This window comes from Cololabis saira, chromosome 3 (genome assembly GCF_033807715.1).
Source record: "Cololabis saira isolate AMF1-May2022 chromosome 3, fColSai1.1, whole genome shotgun sequence".
Lineage (NCBI taxonomy): Eukaryota > Metazoa > Chordata > Actinopteri > Beloniformes > Belonidae > Cololabis > Cololabis saira.
In genome coordinates, this window is record NC_084589.1 from 48,850,840 (window position 1) to 48,878,839 (window position 28,000).

Consider the following 28,000-nt stretch of genomic DNA (forward strand, 5'->3'; position numbering starts at 1 on the left):
CCCACAAGAAAATTTTTGTAAGGTGGAGGAGGACGGGGTTTTCAGTGACCAGCACCTCGATAACCTAGAGAGGAGCTGCAGCCCGGACCAGGAGGAACCAGGGCATCCACAGACTACAGAACTGGAGGAAGACTCCAGCGGTCAGGAGATGAAGCACGAGGACGTAGAGGTGGATGTCTCATTGGTCAATGTTGCTGATGTGAAAGTTGAAAATGGTGAACCAGGACCAAACTGTGGCCAGCTGCTGTTGCACACTTCTCCTGAAGCTGAAAACAAAGATGAGGAAGGGACTGAAAGTTTACGCTCAGACTCCAATAAAACTGCAGATCCGGAGCCAATGAGACGACACGGTGACCACGAAGATGCTGCTGTCCCGTCAGACAGCAACTGTAAATCAAAGCTGACCAAGACCCACGCGGGGAAGAAGGTGTTTTCTTGCAGCACTTGCAGGAAAGAGTTCAGTAAAAGTCGTAATTTAATGAATCACATGAAGATCCACACTGGCGAAAGGCCGTACCTGTGCAAAACCTGCGGAAAATCGTTTACTGAATCATCTGATCTTAACCGGCACATAACCACGCACACGGGCGAGAAGCCCTACATCTGCAAAACTTGTGGAAAAAGTTACAGTCAACCTTCCAACCTGGTGATTCACTCAAGGATCCACACAGGCGAGAAGCCGTACTTGTGCAACACCTGCGGAAAAACCTTTACTAGATCATCAGTTCTTAAACGCCACATAACCATGCACACGGGCGAGAAGCCCTACATCTGCAAAACTTGTGGAAAAAGTTACACAGAACGTTCCAACCTGGTGATTCACTCGAGGACCCACACAGGCGAAAAGCCATACATGTGCAACACCTGCAGCAAAACCTTTACTATTTTATCGGATCTTAAACGCCACATAACCATGCACACGGGCGAGAAGCCCTACAGTTGCAAAACATGTGGAAAGAGTTACAGGCTACGTTCCTACCTGGTGGCTCACTCGAGGATACACACCGGTGAAAGGCCGTTCGTGTGCAACACCTGCGGAAAAACCTTTACTAAATCATCAAACCTTAAAAGCCACATAACCACGCACACGGGCGAGAAGCCCTACATCTGCAAAACATGTGGAAAAAGTTACAGGCTACGTTCCCACCTGGTGGATCACTCGAGGATCCACACCGGCGAAAGGCCATACCTGTGCAACACCTGCAACAAAACCTTTGCTGTATCATCACATCTTAAACGGCACATGACCACGCACACGGGCGAGCAGCGATATTTGTGCAAGACGCAGAATTGATTTGCTGAGTCACATGAGAAATCACCCGGAGGAGAAGTCTGGTGACTCGTGACAAAGGATGCTCATGTTGTCGTCCTCCGGGGGCAGCTGTCCACTCCTGTCTGACCCACAGAAGAAGAACCCGCAGAAGTCCAACCACCACCTCCTGTGGCTGATGAGCCTAATCCCCTCCCCACAAGGGTTGCAGGTTCAACACGGATTTATGCTTCTCCGTCAACTTGACGCAGAGGGAACAATGTGGTTGTGTACACTTTTTAAAGTTCTGCATTGAGGTTGTTTGAATCCCTGTTCCTTCTTAAAATCGTATTATTTGTTGCTGTTGGTAACTTGCCGTCTCCATGGTGCAAATAAAGAGCTGTTAGTATGTGCTGAAGTTTCTTTAAACGTGACAGTTTATTTCGTTCATCTACAAAGCCTCTCTCACACGTTCTTTTTCCTGTCTGTTTCTTCTTCACTCACATTCTCTTTGTAAAGTTAATCTGCAGCTCCATGTTGTTAAACTCTCTCCATCTACTCCGTTCAGAGGTTATACATAGGTCGCTGAAAACTGTAAAAGGCTTTATACAGTTTAAAATCTGAGCTGCGCGTGCATCAGATTATCGTGATAATTCATGAGACAAACTAAATCAAAACAATGTAATTCAAATGATCCATGCTGTGTTATTGTAACTATAAGTTACAACATATTTGTGTACGTTTTTCACGTTATTTAAAATAATATAAAATTAACAATATTATTAAATCACATGTATAAAATCAAGTTGTATTAGATTTACAACTCGTCTGACACATGATTTATTCTAAAGCTGATGTTGAGATCCGTGTTGAAGCTGCAGATCTGCAGGTTGGAAAGCAGGAAGAAGAGGGAGGATCATCGGGATCAGATTCCAGGAAGAGGACAGACTTTGGATTTAACACTTTTATGTCAGACATCCGTTTAAAAGTAAATGTATTTTTACCTCAACTCATATTTAGTAAGAAATAATCATGAAAAATGTAATTAAATTTTCATTTTACATGGATGCATTTTTTTATTGTTTATAATTCTGGAATGTTATTTAGAAAGAGCAGCAGTGCCCCCTGGTGGTGAGTTATAAAAGATCAACATAAACTCAAGCGTGAAAAATCTATAATAATAATAATAAAAACACAAATAAAAAAAGACTTTAGTGCATCAACAAGAGGAAAGTTGTCAATGACGCAGATTATTAGTACAGCATGATCAGTACAACCGGAATTAAGCTCAGAAAACAATGTGGAAAGAGAAACGTCATCAAATGAAGTTGAAAATTGGAGATGCACTTTTGTCCTTTATCCTCAACTTCCTCAATCACGTCATTTTGATCCAGTTTGTTATTTCACTGGTCTTGGCTTCATCAAATGACACATCCAGGGACAGAAGCCGTGCATAGGTGTTGATCCTGTCCAGGTGTTGGAAGGTGAAGTGAAGCCGAAGCCATCGCTTCATCCACTGATCTGTTGGCACGGTAGGAAAACTGATAGGAATCCACTGTGTCAGGAACCATGGAGTTGATGTGGGTTAAAAAAAGATGATCTGCTCTGTGTTTTCTCAGATGTAAATCACTTTGGATAAAAGCGTCTGCTAAATGACAGAAGTCGTAGTAAACCAGTGATGAAAAGAATGTTGTATGCATTTGGTTCAAATTACTTTCGTTGGTAAATGAAATACTTACTGTAACTGCGAGAAGGAACTATGTCATTTGTTCAGACTCCACTGCAGCCCTTCAGAGTTTGACTTCAAAGAAAACAATAAGAGAAGATCTAGTGTTGGAAATATTAATGGTGTTGTGGAGGTTATACAGAACTGGAATTACTGTGCAGTTTTGTTGGGTTCCTGCCCACATGGGTGTTGATGGCAATGAGAAAGCAGACAATATTGCTAAAAGAGCATTGAAATTGAGTAGTGAGGTAATTATGGAAATTCCTTTTGGTAAAGGTGAAGCAAAATCATGAATTAGAAAGGCAGTGAGGGATTCATGGCAGAAGGTGTGGGACAACGGTGTAAAAGGGAGACATTTTTATAACATACAGAAGTCAATTAACGTGAAGGTTTTCAAAGGAAAGTGTAGGAGAGAGGAAGTCATCATTTCTAGATTAAGATTAGGTCATACTAGTTTAAAATCAACTCTGTATTTAATGTCAAAGTCCGTGTGTGATAAATGTGATGAGTGTGATGTCACAGAGAATGTAGAGCATGTGATTCTTAAATGTGGCAAGTATGAGGTAGAAAGGAACGCTTTAAGAGACAGGATGTACGAGCTGGGACGGGAATGGAGTTTAGTAGGTTATTAGGGAGGAGTGAGGTGATGAGGGATTGTTATAAGGAAATCCTTGTCTTTCTTAAAGATGCAGGGATAGATAATAAGATTTAAATGTGGTTATCTTATTTTATTTAGGTATTTCCTTTTCCCCCCCTTTAAGTTAGACTGTAACCTGGTGTAATAATGATCCTGATGTTACACACTCCGGTACAGCAGGTGGCGGTAGAACCTAATAACGTTGGTTGTGATCCGCCATTAAACCTAGAGAAGAAGAAGGAGAGGACGGTTCTGTTGTTTCCTTTCTTTTTCCTCTTCAACAATGTCTAAGGTGAATCATCTGAGAGAGTTTATCGGTCAGCGACTAACAGCAGCTGCTGTAGAAATATTGTCAGTGTTTGAAAAAAGCATCTTGGAGTATGAAGAAGAGCTCGACCGTCAGCGCAGACTGTTGGACCTCGCCTGGAAACCTGAAATCAGACTCCACAGAGTCGGTACGTAACCCTGGGAAGTTGAATGAATGAACACATGAGTATGACTCCTACAAGATCCCTTTGTTTCCAGTTAAAAGCCGTGGTGATGAAGCAAACCAACTAAATGGGAAACTCCCCAGCTCAAGCAGCTGCTGATGTGGGATTCGGAAACATCCCGAACTAACTTGTTGTTCTGTTTACTTGGTGCTGCCTTTCATGGTCCATTCAGACTCTGGACCAGACTGATATTTCACACTTTATCAATGAATGAATGAGTTAATTTTTATTTCGAACATGTATATAAAAAATAAACATTAACATCTTCATATTCACATATGTTGGAAAAAAGGAGTAGGAAGAAGTCTACACTTTTTCCTAGTTCCTACCCCTTTATAACTCTATGAATTTACATTATTGCTATTATTATATCTACACAATATCCATATAAATATAGTCTATATAAATACTATGTAAAACATGCCTATTACCACATAATTATCCATATAAGTAGGCTATATAGAAAATATAAATATTACATGAATATTATATCAATATATAGAAAATACAAATATTTTATAAATCTATATAAATATACACTATATAACTACATAAATATCCCTATAAATATATATATGCTACATACCTAATAAATATTTAACATATATGACATAATTATAACTATCCCTCTCAACATATAATATATACTACATAAATATCCACATAAATATCTAAACATATCTTGGGCAAGTATAATATACCATTTTTCCATATTTTATTTGTTTCTCACACTCGTTACCCCATTTCCTCTTCCATATACCTGTTTATAAATCATTTTTTGTATCTCTTTTTAAACAGATTTATGTTAGTACTTTTTCATTTCCAGCTCCAAACTGTTCCACAGAGTCTCCACAGTTCCATATGCACATGCTGCACATTGTTGTTCCTACTTTATGTTTTCTAAAATTTAGTTCTCTCCTTAGATTATATCCCCTTTCTCTCTCAGTGAACATTCCTCTCATATTTTTTGGTAGTAGATTATTCCTTGCTTTGAACATTATTTGCGCTGTTTTGTATTTAACCAGATCCATACATTTCTTAACCAGATCCATACATTTCTTTAGACTTAATCGTTTATTTAGTAGAAAAGATGCAGATCACAGTGGCTCCGTGTAAGATGTGAGATGACACTGGCAAAAAACCTGATCGTTGGAGGATGTTCATGTAGGAGTTCATATGCAGGACTTGTAGTAGTGGTACTACAACTGGTACTACTGGTGCTACAGCTGGTATTACAACTGGCACTACTGGTACTATAACTGGTACTACTGGTACTATAACTGGTACTACTGGTACTATAACTGGTACTACTGGAACTATAACTGGTACTACTGGTACTACAAGTGGTACTACTGGTACTATAACTGGTACTACTGGTACTATAACTGGTACTTTTATATTTTATGTTGTGATCTGCTGGAGCAGCAGCATCACAGCAGTAGAAAGGAACAGACTGGAAAAGGTGAGGAACGCGGGCTCTGTCCTGTACTGTAGTAGTAGTACTAGTCGTCCATCAGCACCATGGACAGCTCCATCAGCACCATGGAGAGCTCCATCATTGACCAGCTTCGTCACCCGCCATGCATCACTGAGAGGCATCATCATCATCAAATCAAATCAAATCAAACTTTGTACAGCACATTTCATACAAAAAGTGTAACACAAAGTGCTTTTCATAAGACATAAACATAAAATGTATTAATGCCCCCCCCCCCCCCCCCCCCCCCCCCATTCATTGTTCTTTATGACCTCAAACTCCATGGCATACTTTTTTATCTTTGTACTAACATGTCAACATGATTTTACCTTAAGCTGGAATGTGGTGTCCTGCATAAGCAACAAGCTTGGAGTGAGATTTGCTCACCTTTTTATCCAGTCTCAACTTTCTGAGGTCTTTCATAGAAATTACGTTGCAATCAGTCCCTATGGAAGCCCATAGGGGACTTTATTCAAATGCAAATGTAATTCCACAATAGCATTATAATTTTCCACATATGCATGAGTTATTTGGACAAAAATGAAATTAAAATGCAATAATTCAATTTGAATTTTCATTTTCACATACTTGTATGGGCATTCTATGACAATATTATAATGAAAATGGAAAAGCTGTTTCACATTTCATTTTGAAAGATTTAACCTGATTTACAGAGGACAATATTCAAATGCAATAAGAGAAACAGCGCCCCCAGGCTATTGCATTTACATTTACATATTACAACGCACTTTTAGGGACAATATTCAATTTGAAAATGCAAAAACTCAGTTTTATTTCCTTTGCCCTGAGCTCGGACTCACAGGCTCACGCCAGGCTACAGTAGCAATACAGCCTTCACCCCACTAGTCGGCGCGTAGCTCTCACAGACAGCAGAATTTGGGGTACAACTTTTTTATTTACATACAAATGTTTATCATTACGAACTGCTGCATGTAAACGTACTGACTGAGAGCTACGCGCCGACTAGTGGGGTGAAGGCGGTATTGCTACTGTAGCCTGGCGTGAGCCTGTGAGTCCGAGCTCAGGGCAAAGGAAATGAAACTGAGTTTTTGCATTTTCAAATTGAATATTGTCCCTAAAAGTGCGTTGTAATATGTAAATGTAAATGCAATAGCCTGGGGGCGCTGTTTCTCTTATTGCATTTGAATATTGTCCTCTGTAAATCAGGTTAAATCTTTCAAAATGAAATGTGAAATGCCGTTTTCATTTTAATTTGCAAGTTGTTAGAAAATTGCATTTTAATTTAAATTTTTTCCAGAAAAGAGCTTGGTGACATTTAAATGTAAATGCATTAGCCTGGGGGCGCTGTTTCTCTTATTGCATTTGAATATTGTCCTCTGTAAATCAGGTTAAATCTTTCAAAATGAAATGTGAAACAGCTTTTCCATTTTCATTTTAATATTGTCATAGAATGCCCATACAAGTATGTGAAAATGAAAATTCAAATTGAATTATTGCATTTTAATTTCATTTTTGTCCCAAATAACTCATGCATATGTGGAAAATTATAATGCTATTGTGGAATACATTTGCATTTGAATAAAGTCCCCTATGGGCTTCCATAAGTCCCAGTGTCCAGCCTGACTTTCAAAACTTTCTTGTTGACAATCAGATCTTCACGCCACTTTTCTTTCTTTGCATCCACTGCATCCATTTGTGAGACTTGTTTTTCTGCTTTGATTGTGCCAACAAAGAAGTCCTGATCATCTGCCTCGGCTTTGTTTATATGTTGCACTTTATGATTATTTGTGTGCTTGCGTCAGTTGCACATTTTGGCATAGTGATTTTTCCTGCTGGGTGTAATTATTGACTCAGACCTGAACTTCAACAGCCATCTAAAGTTTATCACTAAATCTGCCTGTTACCACCTGAAAAACATTGTTAGAATTAATTCAATTCAATTCAATTTTATTTATATAGCGTCTAATACAACAGATGTTGTCTCTAGACGCTTTCCAGAGAACCAGAACATGAACATAAACATAAATATAAACATAAACATAAACCCCCGAGCAATTATTACATAAACAATGGCAGGTAAAAACTCCCATAGTGGAAGAAAAACCTTAAGCCAAACAGTGGGAAGGAAAAACTCCCCTTTAGGAGGGAAGAAACCTTGAGCAGGACCAGGCTTGTAAGGGGGGACCCTCCTGCCGAAGGCCAGAGTGGGGGAGTCGCGGACGTCAACAGCACACAGCAGTCATGTGGAAGCAGCAGCGGGATGACCGGGGGGGGGGGGGGGGCGCAGGCAGGCGGAAGCAGCAACCGGATGATCAGAGGGGGGGGGGCGTCAGCAGCAAACAGCAGACATCCACATAGGCAGGTGGAAGCAGCAATGGGATGACCGGGGATGAATTAAGGGGATTCTGTCTAAACAAGACATGGGAAAAACTTCATACATTCATTTTCAGTAAGTTGAATTATTGCAATGGCATCTTTACAGGCCTTAAAGGTGACCTATTATGGCATTTAATGTATATTATTTTTAACAGCTTGTGCTTTTTATTATTTTACTTCTTTTCTTATCATCTTATTCATAATTTTATTCAATCTTATTTGTTATTTACTTTCCAATTATGTCTTGTCGCTTTTAATGTCAATGTAAAGCACTTTGAATTACCTTGTGTTGAATTGTGCTATATAAATAAACTTGCATTGCCTTGCCTTGTTAAAATCCTATCTTTTTGTCCCTTTTTGTAATTCCAGAACTCCCACAAGAAAATGTTTGTAAGGTGGAGGAGGACGGGGTTTTCAGTGACCAGCACCTGGATAACCTGGAGAGGAGCTGCAGCCCGGACCAGGAGGAACCAGGGCATCCACAGACTACAGGACTGGAGGAAGACTCCAGTCGTCAGGAGATCAAGCAGGAGGACGTAGAGGTGGATGTCTCATTGGTCAATGTCGCTGATGTGAAAGTTGAAAATGGTGAACCAGGACCAAACTGTGGCCAGCTGCTGTTGCACACTTCTCCTGAAGCTCAAAACAAAGATGAGGAAGGAACTGAAAGTTTACGCTCAGACTCCAACAAAACTGCAGATCCGGAGCCAATGAGACGACACGGTGACCACGAAGATGCTGCTGTCCCGTCAGACAGCAACTGTAAATCAAAGCTGACCAGGACCCACACGGGGAAGAAGGCGTTTTCTTGCAGAACTTGCGGGAAAGAGTTCAGTAAAAGTTGTAATTTAAAGAATCACATGATGATCCACACTGGTGAAAGGCCGTACCTGTGCAACAACTGCGGAAAATCGTTTACTAAATCATCAGATCTTAAACGCCACATAATCACGCACACGGATGAGAAGCCCTACATCTGCGAAACATGTGGAAAAAGTTACAGAGAACGTTCCAAACTGGTGGTTCACTCGAGGATCCACGCGGGCGAAAAGCCGTACCTGTGCAACATCTGCAACAAAGCCTTTACTAATTTATTACATCTTAAATGCCACAAAACCATGCACACGGACGAAAGGCCGTACCTGTGCAACATCTGCAACAAAGCCTTTACTAATTTATTTCATCTTAAACGCCACAAAACCATGCACACGGGCGAGAAGCCCTACATCTGCAAAACATGTGGAAAACGTTACAGGCTACGTACCACCCTGGTGGTTCACTCGAGGACCCACACCGGCGAAAGGCCGTACCTGTGCAACACCTGCAACAAAACCTTTACTAGAGCACATCTTAAACGCCATATAACCACGCACACGGGCGATGAGCGATAATTGTGCAAGACGTGCAACAAAGGTTTAAGCCACAGAATTGATTTGCTGAGTCACATGAGTTCTGCATTGATGTTGTTTAGGGCTGCAGCTATCGAATATTTTAGTAATCGAGTATTCTACTGAAAATTCCATTGATTAATCGAGTAATCGGATAAAACATATTTTTGTTTAGTTAAAGAGCAATTATAAGATATTAGATGTTAATTGACATTACTAAGACTAAATTATATAATACAGTTCATGGCTGTGCATTTAAAAACCCTGAACTTACACCAGTCGACCAAATTCACTGCCTTCACTCAAATAACTAAGGATCTTACCAAGAAATGTTCTTATTTCTAAACTAAAAATGCCATTACACTTGATATCACACATAACTTAAAAGGTTAGGTGTTTTTCCCACGTGTTTCAATTGAACTTTCGTTTGTGTCAAGCGAATTTGAAGTTCTAGTTAAGTTTTAAGTTAGAGTTTTGGCAGTGTTCAAAATAAACTTCTGAGAGCTGCTGTATTAGAGCACATTTGGCACCAGTGCTGCTTGTTTTATCCATGAATGACTACAGACCTAAAATTGAAAACTACCCAGTTAGCTTTATTACGTTTTTATTTTTCTGACATTTTCTGCCTTTTCTTTTAGTTAAAACTGTAGCGGGAACAGAGGTTTATGTACCGGGTAAAGGCTTATTTATGGTTCTGCATTACAACAACGCAGAATGGTGCGCATCGCTGCGTACCCTACGCCGTAGGCTACGGCGTAGCCGTGGCAACAGAGCCTGCACGGCAGCGCAGCACCGCCAGCCGGACCGCCGCTCTGCGCCCTCGCCGGAGAGCAGCATAGGCTCTGCGTCGATTTAACGCGGAACAATACTTTTGGCTTTAGAGGGGGAACATAGGAGAACGGACCGGAAGAATATAGCGTGGATTGAAAATAAAAGTTAAGCACTGAACTACATGTGTCTCCCGTCTGGGCCATTGCAGACTGCCTGAGCATGGCATGTTACAAAACAAACATATCCGCCGCCTCTTTCTTCCCCCTTTAACGTGCGCAGCGCATGGATATATGGCGCAGCGTCAGCGCGTTGTGTCGCATTAAATGTGGTCCGGGCGTAATACGAGGCTTTGAGCTGGTGAAATTAAACGAAAAAAAATAATAAATAAATAAATTAAACGATTCCTTGAGGCAGAGAAAATTCCTCGATCATTTTTTGTAATCGAATTACTCAAATTATTCAAGGAATCGTTTCAGCCCTAATGTTGTTTGAATCCCTGTTCCTTCTTAAAATCGTATTATTTGTTGCTGTTGGTAACTTGCCGTCTCCACGGTGTAAATAAAATGCTGTTAGTATTTGCTGAAGTTTCTTTAAACGCTACAGTTTATTTCGTTCATCTACAAAGCCTCTCTCACACGTCTTTTTTCCCGTCTGTTTCTTCTTCACTCACATTCTCTTTGTAAAGCTCCATGTTGTTAAACTGAAAAACATGAAGAAACTTCAGAGAAACGAGGACAAAAGAAGAAACGCAACCATCAACACGTCAGAAACAGAACAGCCAACCATCTGTCAACCCTTTATACATTTTAATGTCTGCAGCATTAAAAAAAAAACCTTGATGATTTCAGAAGTCAGTGCAGTCAGATACGGTTTGCTTTTATTTCCCCTTTAAATTGTTTGTATTGATTTAGATAAAACATTTGGTTTGCAAATGAATGAGGAAATGAGTGTGATGTGGGATACACATTACGATACAATACGATATTGCGGTATCCAAATTTTGCGATATATTGTATTGTTATACATTGTTCGCTGGAAACTGTAAAAGGCTCTCATGCATTTTAAGATCTGAGCTGCACGTACATCAGATTATCGTGATAATTCATGGGACAAACTAAGTCAAAACATGCAATTCAAATGATCCATGCTGTGTTATTGTAATTACGCAAGCTGAAGTTACGACATATTTGTGTACGTTTTTCATATTATTTATATAATATGAAATTTTAACAATATTTAATCAAATGTGTAGATGACCTTTAAAGCAGCACAATGTAACTTTCAGCTTTTGTTGAGTTTGGCGGCTCCTTTGGACAAAAGCGGTAGTGCTTTACCAGTAGTGTGGCAGGGTTCCTACCATGCTCCTCAAAGTTCCATAGTGCCAGTGAAGGCGATACAGACCCCTCAGACCATGACAGAGGTTCATTAAACCTGTTGGAAGTTGATGTACCATCACAATGACTCTGGAAATATGATATTAAGGTGGAAAAGTTACGTAGTGTCGCTTTAATATGAGTATTTCTGTAAATGTGTTTTTGTGTTTGTTTTCTTATTGGCATTGTTTGGAGCCAGGCTTTTATTTTGTTATATTTAGTGCTTTTATTTCGAAGGCATCTCTTGTAAACTTGTAAACATCAGCGCTCCGGTCTTTAACGGTTAATGTTTAAAGGCTGTAGAAACGTTTTCTGCAAGACTAAACTAGTGTCGGGAGTGCTAAAGTGTGCCTAACCGACACAAAAAACACCTGGCTGATAAGGGGCACAAGGTTTGTTTTCTTTGTAAATGATATACAGTATTTATGTATATATTGAGTTTGGTTGTCTGTTACTGTCATGTATTGTGGTTAACGGTTTGGCCGACCCAGCGAGCTGCTGTGTTGGCCTGTATCTTTTTAAGTCTTTTTTGAAAACCTATTTATTTTCTTTGGTTTTTAGTGTACGATAAATAAGTTGCCTACATCTGTGAGAAGTGATTGTGCACTAGGGCTGCACGATTCTGGACAAAATGAGAATCACGATTTTTTTGCTTAGAATTGAGATCACGATTCTCTCACGATTTTTTTCCAATATAAAATTTACTGCACTTATTACTTTAACTTTGCAACAGCTGAACAAAAATATAATAACAACAAACATCTCTTGTCTTCTTTACACAAACCTTTTAATAATTAAAACAATAATAACAATTTTGAACAATATTTGGCAACAAATTATTCCTCTGGCTGCTTTTTGCTGTAACAGCTGACATTGAACATAAAAAAAAATAAACATCTCTCTTTAAATGATTTTTAACAATAACAATGTTAACAATATTTATGTGCAATATATCAAACATGACAACATGACAACATGATAGTTGACAGGACTACAACAACCTAGAACATAGGCCTAGTCCTTTTTTTATGCAGCCAGCTGCTTAAAGGTTCTTTGCCAAGAACACAAGGTGGTCGACATTTTGAGGCTTCAGTGATGAGCGGAGACATGTTACAATGTTCCCCCCTGTGCTGAACACCCTCTCGGAAGGGGAACTTGTGGCAGGAATGCAGAGGTATTTCCTAGCCAGTACAGACAGTTTTGGAAATTCTCCCTTATGTTCCTTCCACCAGACTAAGGGGTCAGCTTCACTGTCAATCTTGCTTGAGAGCAGATATGACAGTAGTTCTGAGGCAACATCTTGCTCAGGCTGGGATGGTGCCTCACTGCCTTTTGCTGCTTTGAGGAAGCTGCCTAAGGTATTTTGGCTCTTCTTCATGGGGGCAGCCGGGGGTGTAGTTGAGGGGGGAGTTTGCTTTAAAGGAGAGAAGATAATTAACAAAGCTCATCTTAATATTCTATTTCACACACACCAATGCAATATCACTTAAACACACACTTAAACATTAAAGTACACTGTCACATTTTTCCAACCATTTAAAATGTGTAAATATCATTTTGAGTATGATGTGATGTAAACATAATTACCGTAACTGAAGGTATGTCGTCGGTCATCTCACGTGTCAGTCTGGCCTTGACAGTGGTTTTATTGTCCTCACTGATGTACTCCATCTTGAATCTCGGATCAAGAGATGTGGCCATGTCCAGCAGTCCCTGTGTGTTTGGATGACTGTATTTTTCCTGAAGGTACCCCAGGATTTTTGACTTAATTGATCGTGTGAGATCCGAGTCATCTTCCTGCATGGCCACAACTGATGTTTCAAAGAGGTGGAGAACTGGTTTCACTGAGGAGACGCTCACATATTGCTCTCCTGACAGGGCATCAGTGAAGTCTGTCAGTGGGCTGAGTGCATTGTTGATTGCCTCGAGAACTTCAACATCCTGCCATGTGGGAATCAGGTGTCTAGCCTTCCGATCAGAGGAGAGAACATGTGAAATAGCAGGTAGCTGTTCAAGTACCCTCTGGATCATGGCTTGTCTCGAACCCCATCTCGTTGGACACTCAGTTTTAAGCTTGTGTTCGGGTAGCTTGAGCTCCTTTTGGGCCTCAGCAAGGTCCCTCTTCCGTCTCCAACTGTAACTGAAGCAGCCCACAAGCTTTTTGCACAGACCTACAGTGCGGTCAATTCTTGGATCTTTCATTGCATTCTCTAGAGAGGAAAATAGAAAAAAAATCAAATCAATTCTTGTCCACCATTTTATTATTATATTTATTATAACTATTTTATAGTATCATTATTACTATTATCATTACTGCTGCTATTAATATTGTTGCTTATAACATACAGCTTTTGTTATTTACTATTTTATAGTATTATTATTGCTGATATTAGCCTATTGTTGTTGTTTTTAAAAAAAAAACTATATGCTATTTAGCTGTATATTATAAATAACAGAAAATTATCAACTTTAATACACAACTTACCTATAGCTAGATGTAGCCGGTGCCCAAAACACTGAAGCCTTGTCCAGTTGTTAAGGGATGCTGCTTTCACAATGTTGGCTCCACTGTCTGTTGTTATGCACACCATTTTTTCCTCCTCCAAACTCCAAGAGATCAGAGCCTCCTTCAGTCCTTGTGCTATATTCTCTCCTGTGTGATCCTCGGGGAAAAACTCAGTCTGCACGCACCGACTTTTCATGGTGAAGTCACTGGTAACATAATGGACCGTCAGGCTCATGTATGGCTCCATAGTTCGGCTGGACCATAAATCTGTGGTTGCTGCAAAATAATTAACTGCTTGCGAGTTCTGTCTCCACTGTTGCTCGACACTGAGTGTATAGAGCAGGTGGTGCAACGTTTGAAAAATAATTGCGGGACGGTACTGTGTAGCGCTTGTCTAGGGTGTTTATCATTTTCCGAAATCCCTCGTTTTGCACAGTGTTGATTGGAGCCATATCTTTAGCCAGGTGATACGCGATAGCATCTGTAATTTCGTTGTGTCTGCGGGAGCTTGACGCGTATGGAGATGCACTGTACAAGGTTCCCGTTATCGATGTCTGGGTGGTTGACCGGGAGGGATTTTCTCCGGTCGTTTTCTTGGTCTTTGTAGCTTCGTCATATTGCACTTTATGGTGACGTTTAAGGTGGTTGTACAAGTTTGTGGTGTTACCCTGCGGTGCTGCTACTGTGGCAAAACACTGACGACAAGTTACGTGTTTTTGGTCTTCATCGTCTTGTTTGAACCCAAAAAACTTCCACACCACAGAATGAGAACCATTTTTAGGAAGTAACGTTACCGGCGTGGGGTTGTCATTACCGCTGTTGGCTGGGTTTTCCTCAACGCTCATTTTCTTATTTTCTATTAACTCCTAACACGACTCTCTCACATGCACCTTTTGTTTACTAGCCGGCTGCGTGTATCACGTGGTATAAGGCTCCTCCGTTTTCATTTGTTGAGGGAGAAAGAGGGAGCGCTTGTTTTCATGCAGGTGATGTCCTGGATCAAAATGCGGTGCAATTGTCGTCTTTTATTATTATTTTTAAATCGCAAGTGCATCTCAGTAAAATGAGATGGAAGAAGGGAGTAAATGGAAACCAAACTTCCATGTGTGGTTATTTTGGTTTGTTTTAGTGAAATATGAGTTTGCCAACAGAGTATGACATGGAAACAGTTCATAACATGATGCATTTCAGCTCAACAGCTGCAAGCGGGCGATAACAAACTACATGTTATATTACTAAGATAAAAATTTTGAGGTATTAAAATAAACATGCTGTTTTATAAAAATCTGTTTACAATTTAAATATCACTCTGTAGTCCAAGGTGGACATTTTATTTTAAAATGTCTTTTTTCTTTTTCCTTTTTTTTTTCTTTTTTTCTCAAATACCTTGGCAAAAATTTAACACCAAGAACAGTTGTCAGAACAGCAGAATTAGGAGTTATTTGGGAATGAAAAATGTTTTCACAGAAATCAAAATGTTATTTTTGTACAATATCACTTAGACTACTGTATAAATACCATTTGCTTGTACTCAGTTTTTAAGTCGGAAGAAAAGTGCAACTGAAGTCCTAGAAAATAGAAATGTAATTTCAAACTATCAATAAAGCTGGAGGAGCACGGGGAAAGAAAAGAAAAAAAAAAAAAAAAAATCGTAAATGCGAAAAATGAGATCGCGTTCCAGCATGAATCGAGATCGCGATTTTTTAACGATTAATCGTGCAGCCCTATTGTGCACTGTGTCTGTTCTTTGCCGTCTATTTTCTATTTTTTATTGCTATTTTATTGATCATTCTAACATGTTAGTGATTTTATTATTTCTACACTTTGTACTGTATTTTCTTTTGGTATTGTTTCATTTTATTGTATACTGTACAGCACTTTGGTCGACCTTGTCGTTTTTAAATGTGCTATATAAATAAAATTGACATTGACATTGTATTTGAGTTGGATGAAACTTGTATGTAGTAAGAGTAACATTGTTTTATTTTATTCCTTTATAGCTCTTACAGTGTGTTTGCAGTGATTTTACATTGAAGGAATAAAAACATCCATGAACCATCAGTTAAAGAGTCAAACGTCATCAGTCGGGGATTCTACAAAATGTATAAAATCAGGAAGAAGAGGGAGGATCATCGGGATCAGATTCCAGGAAGAGGACAGACTTTGGATTTAACCCTTTTATATCAGACATCCGTTTAGAAGTAAATGTCTTTTTTACCTAAACTCATATTTAGTCAGAATTAATCATAAAAAATGTAATAAAGTTTTCATTTTAGATGGATGAATTATTATATTGTTTATAATTCTGGAATATTACACTCTCCATATGTAGAAAGAGCAGCAGTGCTGAGTTATAAAAGCTCAACATAAACCCAGGAGTGAACAATCTATCGTAATAATAATAAAAACACAAATAAAAAAAGACTTTAGTGCATCAACAAGAGGAAAGTTGTCAGTGATGCAGATTATTGGCACAGTGTGATCAGTACAACCAGCATTTAGCTCAGAAAACAATGTTGAAAGAGAAATGTCATCAAATGAAGTTGAAAAGTGGAGATGCACTTTTGTCCTTTATCCTCAACTTCCTCAATCACGTCATTTTGATCCAGTTTGTTATTTCACTGGTCTTGGCTTCATCAAATGACACATCCAGGGACAGAAGCCGTGCATAGGTGTTCATCCTGTCCAGGTGTTGGAAGGTGAAGTGAAGCCGAAGCCATCGCTTCATCCACTGATCTGTTGGCACGGTAGGAAAACTGATAGGAATCCACTGTGTCAGGAACCATGGAGTTGATGTGGGTTAAAAAAAGATGATCTGCTCTGTTGGTCTCTGGAGAAGGTTTAATGAAAATGTCTCCACATTTCTAGTCCATGAAAGAAGGCAGATTTTTTGTCCATCAAATGCAGTGTCCATTGTTTTTGATAACTTCCTGCCACAAGGAGCCTCAGAGACTGAAGCACAGGTTGGAGATTCCTTCTGTAGCAGAAACTTGCACTTCCTCAAAACCTTGTGCAACAAGCCTGGCTTTTGGTACCAGTCCATTTTCCATCTCTTTCAAAGTGCAAACTCAACGAGTGGAGATGCACTTTTGTAATAATAATTACAACAATGATAAAAATAATATGATAATGGAGGGAGGACTTTGCTGTTTCAGAGCCGAGACCACTTGCCTTCATGGAGAGGGACATGAATTCCTTCATGAATAAGGACTAAAAATAATGTTAAAGGTATTTGGAATATATTGAATGATGCCATTTGGAAAAGTTCAAGACAGACTAATTATCCACAATATTTAACCAATAACGATGAAGTCATTAATGATATGAATGAGGTGGTTAATCATTTTAACAGGTATTTTGTGAGTGTTGGACCAAATCTGGCAGAAAAATGTGTGATCCTGGATCAGCTGATGGATGGAAGGAAACATTAATAAGTAGAAATCCAGATTCAATGTTTCTCACAGCTGTGGAGGAGAGAGAAATCATAGATATTGTAAGTAAATGTAAAAACAAGGTGTCAACTGACTGTGGTGATATGACAATAGTCAAAAAGGTTATTGATGGATTGTTAACTGACATACAGCTGTAATCAGTCACGCAGAACTGGGACATTTACAAAAAAAAAAATGAAAACTGCAAAAGTCCTCCCACTGTACAGAACTGGAGACAGACACCAATTCACTAATTACAGGCCTGATTCTTTACTCCCAACATTTTCTAAGATCTTAGAAAAAGTATTTATTTACAGGTTGGACAAATTAATGCCAATCAAAAGGCCACGCCCCTAATTACGCATTAAACTTCTTGCTTTATATAATTCCAACCTGCCACAATACGAGGAAAAAGAGGCTTCAAACCCCTGCAGAAAACCTGTGGGTGATTCATGCATGAATGAACCGTCATTCTGAGTTTGGGGGTTAGTTTGGGATCTTTATTCCCTCTAGTGGTTAAATGTTGGAAACTGCAGCTTTAAATGAGTCTTGTATATCTATATATTTCACACCAAAATCAGTTTGATAGTTTGATCAGTTTGATATTTAAATGTTTTAATGTCTCAAAGACTTACCATGTGTATTATTTTGAAGCCAATTGCAATAAAAGTTTCTTAACAACATAAATGTTTTATGACAAATAATAAAGAACACATGAATTAAAAAATATTTTTATTTTATATATTGATATTAACAATCAGAAGCTTATCATATAAATTGCGTCAGCTCTCATTGTGTCGGAAAAAACAAAACTCTTTCCAAACCTTCTTGCTTGTGTTGTTTTCTCAGATGTAAATCACTTTGGATAAAAGCGTCTGCTAAATGACAGAAGTCGTAGTAAACCAGTGATGAAAAGAATGTTGTATGCATTTTGTTCTAATTACTTTCGTTGGTAAATGAAATACTTACTGTAACTGTGAGAAGGAACTATGTCATTTGTTCAGACTCCACTGCAGCCCTTCAGAGTTTGACTTCAAATAAAACAACAACAGAAGATCTAGTGTTGGAAATATTAATGGTTTTGTGGAGGTTATGCAGAACTGGAATTACTGTGCAGTTTTGTTGGGTTCCTGCCCACATGGGTGTTGATGGCAATGAGAAAGCAGACAATATTGCTAAAAGAGCATTGAAATTGAGTAGTGAGGTAATTATGGAAATTGCTTTTGGTAAAGGTGAAGCAAAATCATGAATTAGAAAGACAGTGAGGGATTCATGGCAGAAGGTGTGGGACAACGGTGTAAAAGGGAGACATTTTTATAACATACAGAAGTCAATTAATGTGAAGGTTTTCAAAGGAAAGTGTAGGAGAGAGGAAGTCATCATTTCTAGATTAAGATTAGGTCATACTAGTTTAAAATCAACTCTGTATTTAATGTCAAAGTCCGTGTCTGATAAATGTGATGAGTGTGATGTCAGAGAGAATGTAGAGCATGTGATTCTTAAATGTGGCAAGTATGAGGTAGAAAGGAACGCTTTAAGAGACAGGATGTACGAGCTGGGACGGGAATGGAGTTTAGTAGGTTATTAGGGAGGAGTGAGGTGATGAGGGATTGTTATAAGGAAATCCTTGTCTTTCTTAAAGATGCAGGGATAGATAATAAGATTTAAATGTGGTTATCTTATTTTATTTAGGTATTTCCTTTTTCCCCCCCTTTAAGTTAGACTGTAACCTGGTGTAATAATGATCCTGATGTTACACACTCCGGTACAGCAGGTGGCGGTAGAACCTAATAACGTTGGTTGTGATCCGCCATTAAACCTAGAGAAGAAGAAGGAGAGGACGGTTCTGTTGTTTCCTTTCTTTTTCCTCTTCAACAATGTCTAAGGTGAATCATCTGAGAGAGTTTATCGGTCAGCGACTAACAGCAGCTGCTGTAGAAATATTGTCAGTGTTTGAAAAAAGCATCTTGGAGTATGAAGAAGAGCTCGACCGTCAGCGCAGACTGTTGGACCTCGCCTGGAAACCTGAAATCAGACTCCACAGAGTCGGTACGTAACCCTGGAAAGTTGAATGAATGAACACATGAGTATGACTCCTACAAGATCCCTTTGTTTCCAGTTAAAAGCCGTGGTGATGAAGCAAACCAACTAAATGGGAAACTCCCCAGCTCAAGCAGCTGCGGTCAAATCAGCCGCTCCTAAATGTTCATGTGCTCCTATTTCAGCCTTTACGCTAAATGAATGAACGCGGCTCAAAAACGGAAAGATATGAAGTTCTGAGTTTGAGATAATGCAGATGTGTTTTTTTTTTTCATTACCTTGATTACACCCAAACTTCCACCGTAATATTTACACACTCTTACTGTAAAAGAAAAGGAAGAGGAAAACACTTTTTTTCACTTCAGGTTCTGTTTTGCAGAGACTATAAAAATGAATTCTCCCATAATTTCACCCAATACCTCATATACCCCTCCTTCATAACTACAATTACTACAAGCATGCTTCATTTCTAACAATTTTACCGTGGAAATATTGAAATATTAAGGTGTAAACTTCAAACACTACTTTTCTACAAAGGTCAGTCGCCTTTGTTGCAGAGACTGTAAAAAGAATTCTAAAACTAAATCAAATATCCACATAGTGTGCTTAAGGATGATTATAAAACAATGAGGCGATTGTGGTGACGGGACTGAGCCTGTGATTCTGTGTGGATTATAAAAGTACAGTGAATGTGAAATTGAGCAGACCTGTAGTGAAAAGTTTGAAGTTCAGATCTTAATATTTCAATATTTGTACAGTAAAATAGTTTGAAATTAAGCATACTTGCAGTGATTGTAGTCCTGAAGAGAGGTATATGAGGTATTAGCTGAAATTATGGAATAATTCATTTTTACAGTCTCTGCAACAAAATCAACTGACCTTTGTAGAAAAGTAGTGTTTGAAGTTTACACCTTAATATTTCTACAGAAAAATTGTTTGAAATTAAGCATGCTTGTGGTGATTGCAGTTGTGAAGAGAGATATATGAGGTATTGGGTGAAATTATGGGAGAATTCATTTTTATAGTCCCTGCAAAACAGAACCTTAAGCGAAAAAAGAGACTGACCTTTTTAGAAAAGTAAGATGTTTGAAGTTTAGATCTTAAAAGAAAAGTGTTTTATCCTTTTCTTTTACAGTACCAGCGTGTAAATATTACAGTGGAAGTATGGGTATATGAAAAAAACATCTGCATTATATCAAACTCAGTACTTCATATCTTTCCTTTTCTGAGCCGTTCATTCATTTACCGTAAAGGCGGAAATAGGAGCACATGAACATTTAGGAGCGGCTGATTTGACCACGTAAATACGAATGACTGCTGGCTGGACCGGAGTAGTGCTCAGTTGAGGCAAAAAGCCCAAGGGGCTTATACGAGGCCTCTGCCTGTAAAATACAGCAAAATATTGTACAAAGATTTAAAATATGCAGAATACATGATTGCAGTCTAAAAACAAAGCGAAGGCAAATAAACAGCAGCATGAATAGAATACGTGGTATCTACATGATTAAAGAAAAAATAACAAATCTAGAAATATCATTAGGTAATTTGATCAATTAAATGTGTCTGAGCTTACGTTTGAAATGATTGAATGAAGTAGAGGTAGACGAGATTGCTGTAGGTGTTCCATAACTGTATCTGATGGAGAACTGACACAAACCAGTACGGAACTTCAGGAGATTTAAATGATTAGCCTGTCTTGTATTAAAATGGTGCATATCACTGTTGAACTGAAAAAATCTTTACATGGCAAAGAAAATGAAACTGGCAGGAACAATACTTTGAAATCAAAATTGCAGGTTTGATATGTATTTAACTTAAAGATGGGTAAAATATTGAGTTGTTTGAAAAGAGGGGCAGAATGAGCAGACCAATTACTGTGTGTGGCAATCCTGCACAATCTTTTTTGCAACATATGAAGTTTATGAAGATGTGTGTTGTAGCTAGCTCCCCAAATACTATTACAGTAAATGAGATATGGATATATCAAGCTCTAATAAAGAGTTGGGAGACAATTTTCATTCACCAAACTACGGAATTTGCCAATAATACCAATAGATTTGGATATTTTTTACAGACATGGTTGATGTGGATTTTCCAGCTTAAACTTTCATGGATAATTACACCAAGGAAGGTTGTTGATGTAACCTGAGTGAGCGGGTCATCTCCTATAGACAGACCGGTGTTAGATTTACAATATATTTTATTTATTTATTTTTTCCACAATATCTTTATTTGAGTTTTATAGCAGCACAAGACAATCACAGTAAAAACAATCATGTCATGTATAGTCTAGTCATGGCCATATGTCTTTTCTTATAGATTAGCTGCCAAATATAGCAAAAAAAAAAACAGCTTAAAACAAAACAATCACAATAAAAACACAAAATGAACAATATGCTTCTCTTGTTATTAGACAGATTATGAACACAATGTAATGGATTGTGAAATAATAGTAATAATAATGATAAGCTACGCGCTTTAAAAGTAACAGAGAAAAAATAAATACATACATGCATACATGCATACATGCATACATGCATACATGCATACATGCATGCATACATACATACATACATACATACATACATACATACATACATACATACATACATACATACATGCATACATACATACATACATACATACATACATACATACATACATACATACACACGATACCCACAGTTAGTGATCATTTTGGTTTTCTGTTAAGTCTGAGTTCTTAACATATTCAATAAAGGGCTTCCATAAACCTTCAAATACATACTGTTTGGCTTTCAGAATATAAGTAATTCTTTCCAACGGTAGGGTTGATAACATTTGTCTTAACCATTGACTGGTACTTGGTTAATGGCTTCTTTTCCATAGTGCAATACATTTTTTGGCATTTAACAAGCTTAAAGGGAAAGTTCGTTTTTTTTACAACCTGGACCTTATTTCTGGCATTTTTTATGGTCGTATACTCACCCAGAGGTGTTTGGTGTCATTTGGAGTCCTTCGGAAGATATTAGGAGAGATGAGATGAGATGACGCCATGAGTTCAGAGGTCTTGTTTACAAACTGATTTATTTGTTATACACACAGCCCCGGATGAAGACAACAGGTCCTGGAAGCAGATCTAGTGATTCATAAAAGAAATGAAGAGATTTGCGGCAATCATGTGTTATTTAGACGCTGCATCGTCTGTGCCCCGCGGTGCCCCCATGCGCTACCGTTATATGGAGAAGCGGCTCGCAAAAAAACTCCTAATATCTTCCAAAGGACTCCAAATGACACCAAACACCTCTGGGTGAGTATACAACCATAAAAAATGCCAGAAATAAGGTCCAGGTTGTAAAAAAACAAACTTTCCCTTTAAATCTATAATTGCTTTTTCATATTTACTGAAGTTATGTTTCTCTGGATAAAGGCCCAGCAAGAAAAGTTTAGGATCCAGTGATATTGATTTGGAAATTATCTTTTCGATGATGACTCTTATCTCTTCCCAGTATTTAATATTTATTCTACACTGCCAAAGGCAGTGAAATAGTGTTCCTCTATCTTCTGTACATTTTGTGCATATGTCTGGTATATTCGGGTCATATCTATTCAAATCCATCGGTGTCACATACATCCGCATTAACCATTTATATTGTATTATTCTAAGGCGTGCATTTATGGATCCAGAATGAGCGTTGGCACATGCGGCTTCCCACTCTTCCTTGGTAATATCTGTTTGGATGTTTTCCTTCCAGGCCCTTAGCTTATATGTTGAGTTCTCACTTGAAAATGATATCATCAAATTGTAGATGTCTGATATTGCACCCTTTCTCAGACAATTCTTTGTTACAATTTTTTCTAGTTCTGTGCTACAGGGTTTAGAAAGTACATTGCTTGGATTTATTTTGACATAATTTCTAAGCTGAAGGTACTTGAAGAAATGTTTTCTATTAAGATTATATTTAGCTACTAGTTCTTCTAAGGACATCATATCATCTGAGCTTGTTGTGTATAGATTTTTAATTGTTTTTAGTCCCTTAGTTAACCACAATTGGAATGTTGCATCTGCCCTGCCTGGTACAAAGAACTGATTACCCCAAATTGGGGTAAATTGCGATAGTGATTGTGGTTCGTTTAAGTATTTATTCACTTCATACCAAATCTTTATCATTTGTTTAACAATTTGATTTTTAGTTTGTTTACAAAGCTTTTGTACATTGTCTGAATAAATATATGAAGGAAGAGATAGATTTAAGCCATAAGATTCAATTTCAGCCCAGTGGGGGGCATTATGCAATGAAAAATAAAACACAATAGACCTCAGTTGTGCAGCCCAGTAATACCATATCACGTTCAGACATTTTAGACCCCCCGGTCATATGGTAAGTACAATAAAGACAAGCGTATTCTCGCCCTACAGTTGTTCCATAGAAAACCAACAAATAATATTTTGACTTTTGAGGAAAAAATCTGTAGGTGGTGGTAATGGGATGTTCTGGAATAAATAAAGGAACTTTGGCAAAATATTCATTTTTAAAATATTAACTCTGCCCATTATGGATACTGGTAACGACATCCACCTGTTGATTGACTCACTAACTTCTGCCATTAAAGGTTCATAGTTGGCACTTGCTACCTGTTCTAACCCGGGTACAATGCGTATTCCCAAATATTTAAATTGGTCCACAACATTGAACTGAATTGCTTCAGCTATTGGATTTTTCCTCTCATTTGAATTAAGTAGTAATATAGAGGATATGGTATGATTCACTTTATACCCTGAGATATCGCCAAACGCTCTTATCAGCTGTATCAGATCTGGGATTGATTTCCTTAAACAGGACATAAATAAGATTACATCGTCCGCGTAAAGGTCAATTCTGTGCTCTACTGGTCCTACTGTAATTCCGCAAAACTGTGGATGAGAACGTTTTGCTATAGCAAACGGTTCTATTGCTAATGTGAATAACAAGGGTGAGAGAGGGCAGCCCTGTCGACATCCTTTGTTAACATTTATTGGTTTTGAAATATTTCTGTTCGTAGAATTTCTGCTGTAGAGTTATTGTATATGACCTGCACCCATTTAATAAAGATATTTCCACAACCAAATCTTTCTAAAAAATTGAAAAGATAAGGCCATTCGACCCTATCAAAGGCCTTTTCGGCATCTAATAATAATAGGGCTGTATCTGGTTAATCTTTTTTATAGTGAATTATATTCAGTATTCTTCTGACATTATGGAAACCTTGTCTTCCTGATATGAATCCATTTTGGTCCCTATTTACAATTTTTGGCAGAATTCTCTGTAATCTAATTTCTAGAAGCTTACATAATATTTTAAGGTCCGAGTTTAGGAGGCTTATTGGTCTCAGATTTTCACACTTATTAGGGGTTTTGCCTGGTTTTGGCAGTAAAATAATTGGAGCTTTATTCATCGAAGATGGAAGATTGCCACTCCGAAATGCCTCGAGAAACATTTCTAAATGGGGTGTTAGCAATATGTTTTTAAATGTTTTGTACAAGTCAATCGGGAGACCATCTGGTCCTGCTCTTTTTCCTGATTTCAAATTATCTATGGCGTTACAGATTTCTTCTTTGGTAATATCTGTATTTAAATCTTGTTTATATTAATCTGGGGTACAAGGAATAGGTAATCCATCTAAAAATCTATTCATATTTTGTACATTAAACGTACACAATACGTTAGTTGTGTACCATATCATTTTTTATAATAATCTCTGAAATCATAATTTATTTCTGTAGGGTTCACCACAACATTCCTGTTGAATGTTATGGTTGTAATAGCAGTTCTGGTCTCTAATTGTTTTATTTGCCATGCTAATAGTTTTCCAGATGTATCACCTTGTTCATAGAATGACTGACTGTTTTAATCTTAGAAGACTAGATGCGGCTCTAAAAGCAGATTGTTTGTCATATTCAGACCTCAAAATTAGTAATTCTTTTTCCAGTTGAGTTGTTTTTTTCATAAACTTTTTCTTGAAGAGTTTTCCTTTTTTTCAAATTTAATCCCTCTTCTTGTGCCTTTTTTGACTTTGAACCCGTATAGCTTATTATATGTCCTCTGAGAAAGGCTTTAAATGCTTCCCACCTTATACTTGCTGTTGTCTGTGTAGTGTTAATTTTGAACTACTCTATTTGTTTTCCTATGTACAAATTCTTCATCTTGTAACCACTTATGCTGAAAGCACCATCTAGGTGGGCCAATTGGCAATTTTGAGGTCATTGGGTATTATTCCAGTTTCTAGAGATTTGGTGAAAATATGGGTCAAAGGCTTAGCAATTGAATGTCTAGTTTTCATAATTAAGTTAAATCTGACCTCATCATGACCAGCAGCTGAGTCTTTCAGGCACATCATTATGTCCAAGATTTCCTTCTCTGTAGGAGGCTTGAAGCTCTGAATAGAAGGATGGGAACCTGTCAGAAACTCAGATGGAGACCCGGCTATAGGAGTTATCCTTTCTGAAAGAACTGTACCAATATTAACAAAATAATTGTTAAAAACATATGCAATGTCAGATGGGTCAGAGTAGACTCGATTTTCATTAAAAATTAAGATGGAAGATTGGCTGTAGAATTATTCATATTTAGAAGCTGGTTAATGACTCCTCAGGTAGTTTTTATGTTATTAGAAGCCTCATTGAATTTGTCGGAAAAGTACTTTTTCTTGGCAATTCTAACAAGATGATTATAATTGTTACTAAATGTCTTATAATTTGCTTTATTAATTGGGGATGGATTACTGATGAATTTCTTATACAATCTATTCTTAGTTTTCAGAGACTTATAGAGATCTGGTGTAAACCAGGGTTTTCTAAATGCAGAGACCTGGTTTGCTTTTTTGCTGACAAGAGGAAATCACCTGTTGAATACAGAGTTGAAAGACTTGAAAAATGACTGATATGCTTGTTCAACATCATCATGGGTGTATCCATCATCCCATAGGATGTCATCAACCTGCATCTCAAACCAGTCAACATTTATTTTGTTATACACTCTATACCTTAGAACTAGAACTTGTAAGATGTGAGATGACACTGGCAAAAAACACGACGGTTGGAGGATGTTCATATAGGTGTTCATATGCAGTACTTGTAGTTAGAATGTTATATATGACGCAGAAGAAGCCATTTCTAGAACAACAACTTTATTCTTCAACTGTCTTGATACCAACGCAGTAACACAAGAGTACAGTCACAGTGCCACCTAATGGTCACACAGAGTAATGCACTTGTTTTCAAATATACTACACAGATGAAGGGGAAGACCGAAGGTTCAGGACAAAGTTTAAACCTCACACATACAACCAAACAATCAACACTGGGAAGCACTTTTGACTTGTTAAAATCCTATCTTTTTGTCCCTTTTTGTAATTCCAGAACTCCCACAAGAAAATGTTTGTAAGGTGGAGGAGGACGGGGTTTTCAGTGACCAGCACCTGGATAACCTGGAGAGGAGCTGCAGCCCAGACCAGGAGGAACCAGGGCATCCACAGACTACAGAACTGGAGGAAGACTCCAGCAGTCAGGAGATGAAGCACGAGGACGTAGAGGTGGATGTCTCATTGGTCAATGTCGCTGATGTGAAAGTTGAAAATGGTGAACCAGGACCAAACTGTGGCCAGCTGCTATGGCACACTTCTCCTGAAGCTCAAAACAAAGATGAGGAAGGGACTGAAAGTTTACGCTCAGACTCCACTAAAACTGCAGATCCGGAGCCAATGAGACGACACGGTGACCACCAAGATGCTGCTGTCCCGTCAGACAGCAACTGTAAATCAAAGCTGACCAGGACCCACATGGGGAAGAAGGTATTTTCTTGCAGCACTTGCAGGAAACAGTTCAGTAAAATTAGTATTTTAATTGATCACATGAAGACCCACACTGGCGAAAGGCCGTACCTGTGCAACACCTGTGGAAAATCGTTTAGAAAATCATCAAATCTTAAACGCCACATAACCACACACACGGGCGAGAAGCCCTACATCTGCAAAACATGTGGAAAAAGTTACAGGCTACGTTCCCACCTGCTGGTTCACTCGAGGATCCACACTGGCGAAAGGCCATACCTGTGCAACACCTGCGGAAAAACCTTTACTGAATCATCAACTCTTAAACGCCACATAACCACGCACACGGGCGAGAAGCCCTACATCTGCAAAACATGTGGAAAAAGTTACACAGAACGTTCCACCCTGGTGGTTCACTCGAGGAGCCACACCGGCGAAAGGCCGTACGTGTGCAATACCTGCAGCAAAACCTTTACTAAATCATCAAATCTTAAAAGCCACATAATCACGCACACGGGCGAGAAGCGATATTTGTGCAAGACGTGCAACAAAGGTTTTAGCCGCAGATTTGATTTGCGGAGACACATGAAAAATCACCCGGAGGAGAAGTCTGGTGACTCGTGACAAATGAAGCTCATGTTGTCGTCCTCCGGGGGCAGCTGTCCACTCCTGTCTGACCCACAGAAGAAGAACCCGCAGAAGTCCAACCACCACCTCCTGTGGCTGATGAGCCTAATCCCCTCCCCACAAGGGTTGCAGGTTCAA

At 38.5% G+C, this 28,000-nt stretch overlaps 1 protein-coding gene across 1 annotated transcript; it reads left to right on the forward strand.

The window, feature by feature from the left end:
- Position 1: 1 nt before the first annotated feature.
- LOC133440737 (zinc finger protein 850-like) lies at positions 2–28,000 on the forward strand. The gene is made up of 3 exons (XM_061718055.1): positions 2–1,264; positions 8,322–9,241; positions 27,340–28,000. Exons 1-3 carry the CDS (start codon positions 149–151, stop codon positions 27,857–27,859), a joined length of 2,556 nt encoding a protein of 851 aa, XP_061574039.1. The 5' UTR covers positions 2–148; the 3' UTR covers positions 27,860–28,000.

Bases quoted from the DNA above. Each gene is read 5' to 3' on its own strand.
- LOC133440737 (XM_061718055.1), top strand. From the start codon at position 149: ATGAAGCACGAGGACGTAGAGGTGGATGTCTCATTGGTCAATGTTGCT. The intron at 1,265-8,321 runs CAGCGATATTTG...CTCCCACAAGAA, and splicing joins TGACCACGCACACGGGCGAG to AATGTTTGTAAGGTGGAGGA. The intron at 9,242-27,339 runs GCCGTACCTGTG...CACTGGCGAAAG, and splicing joins AGGACCCACACCGGCGAAAG to GCCGTACCTGTGCAACACCT.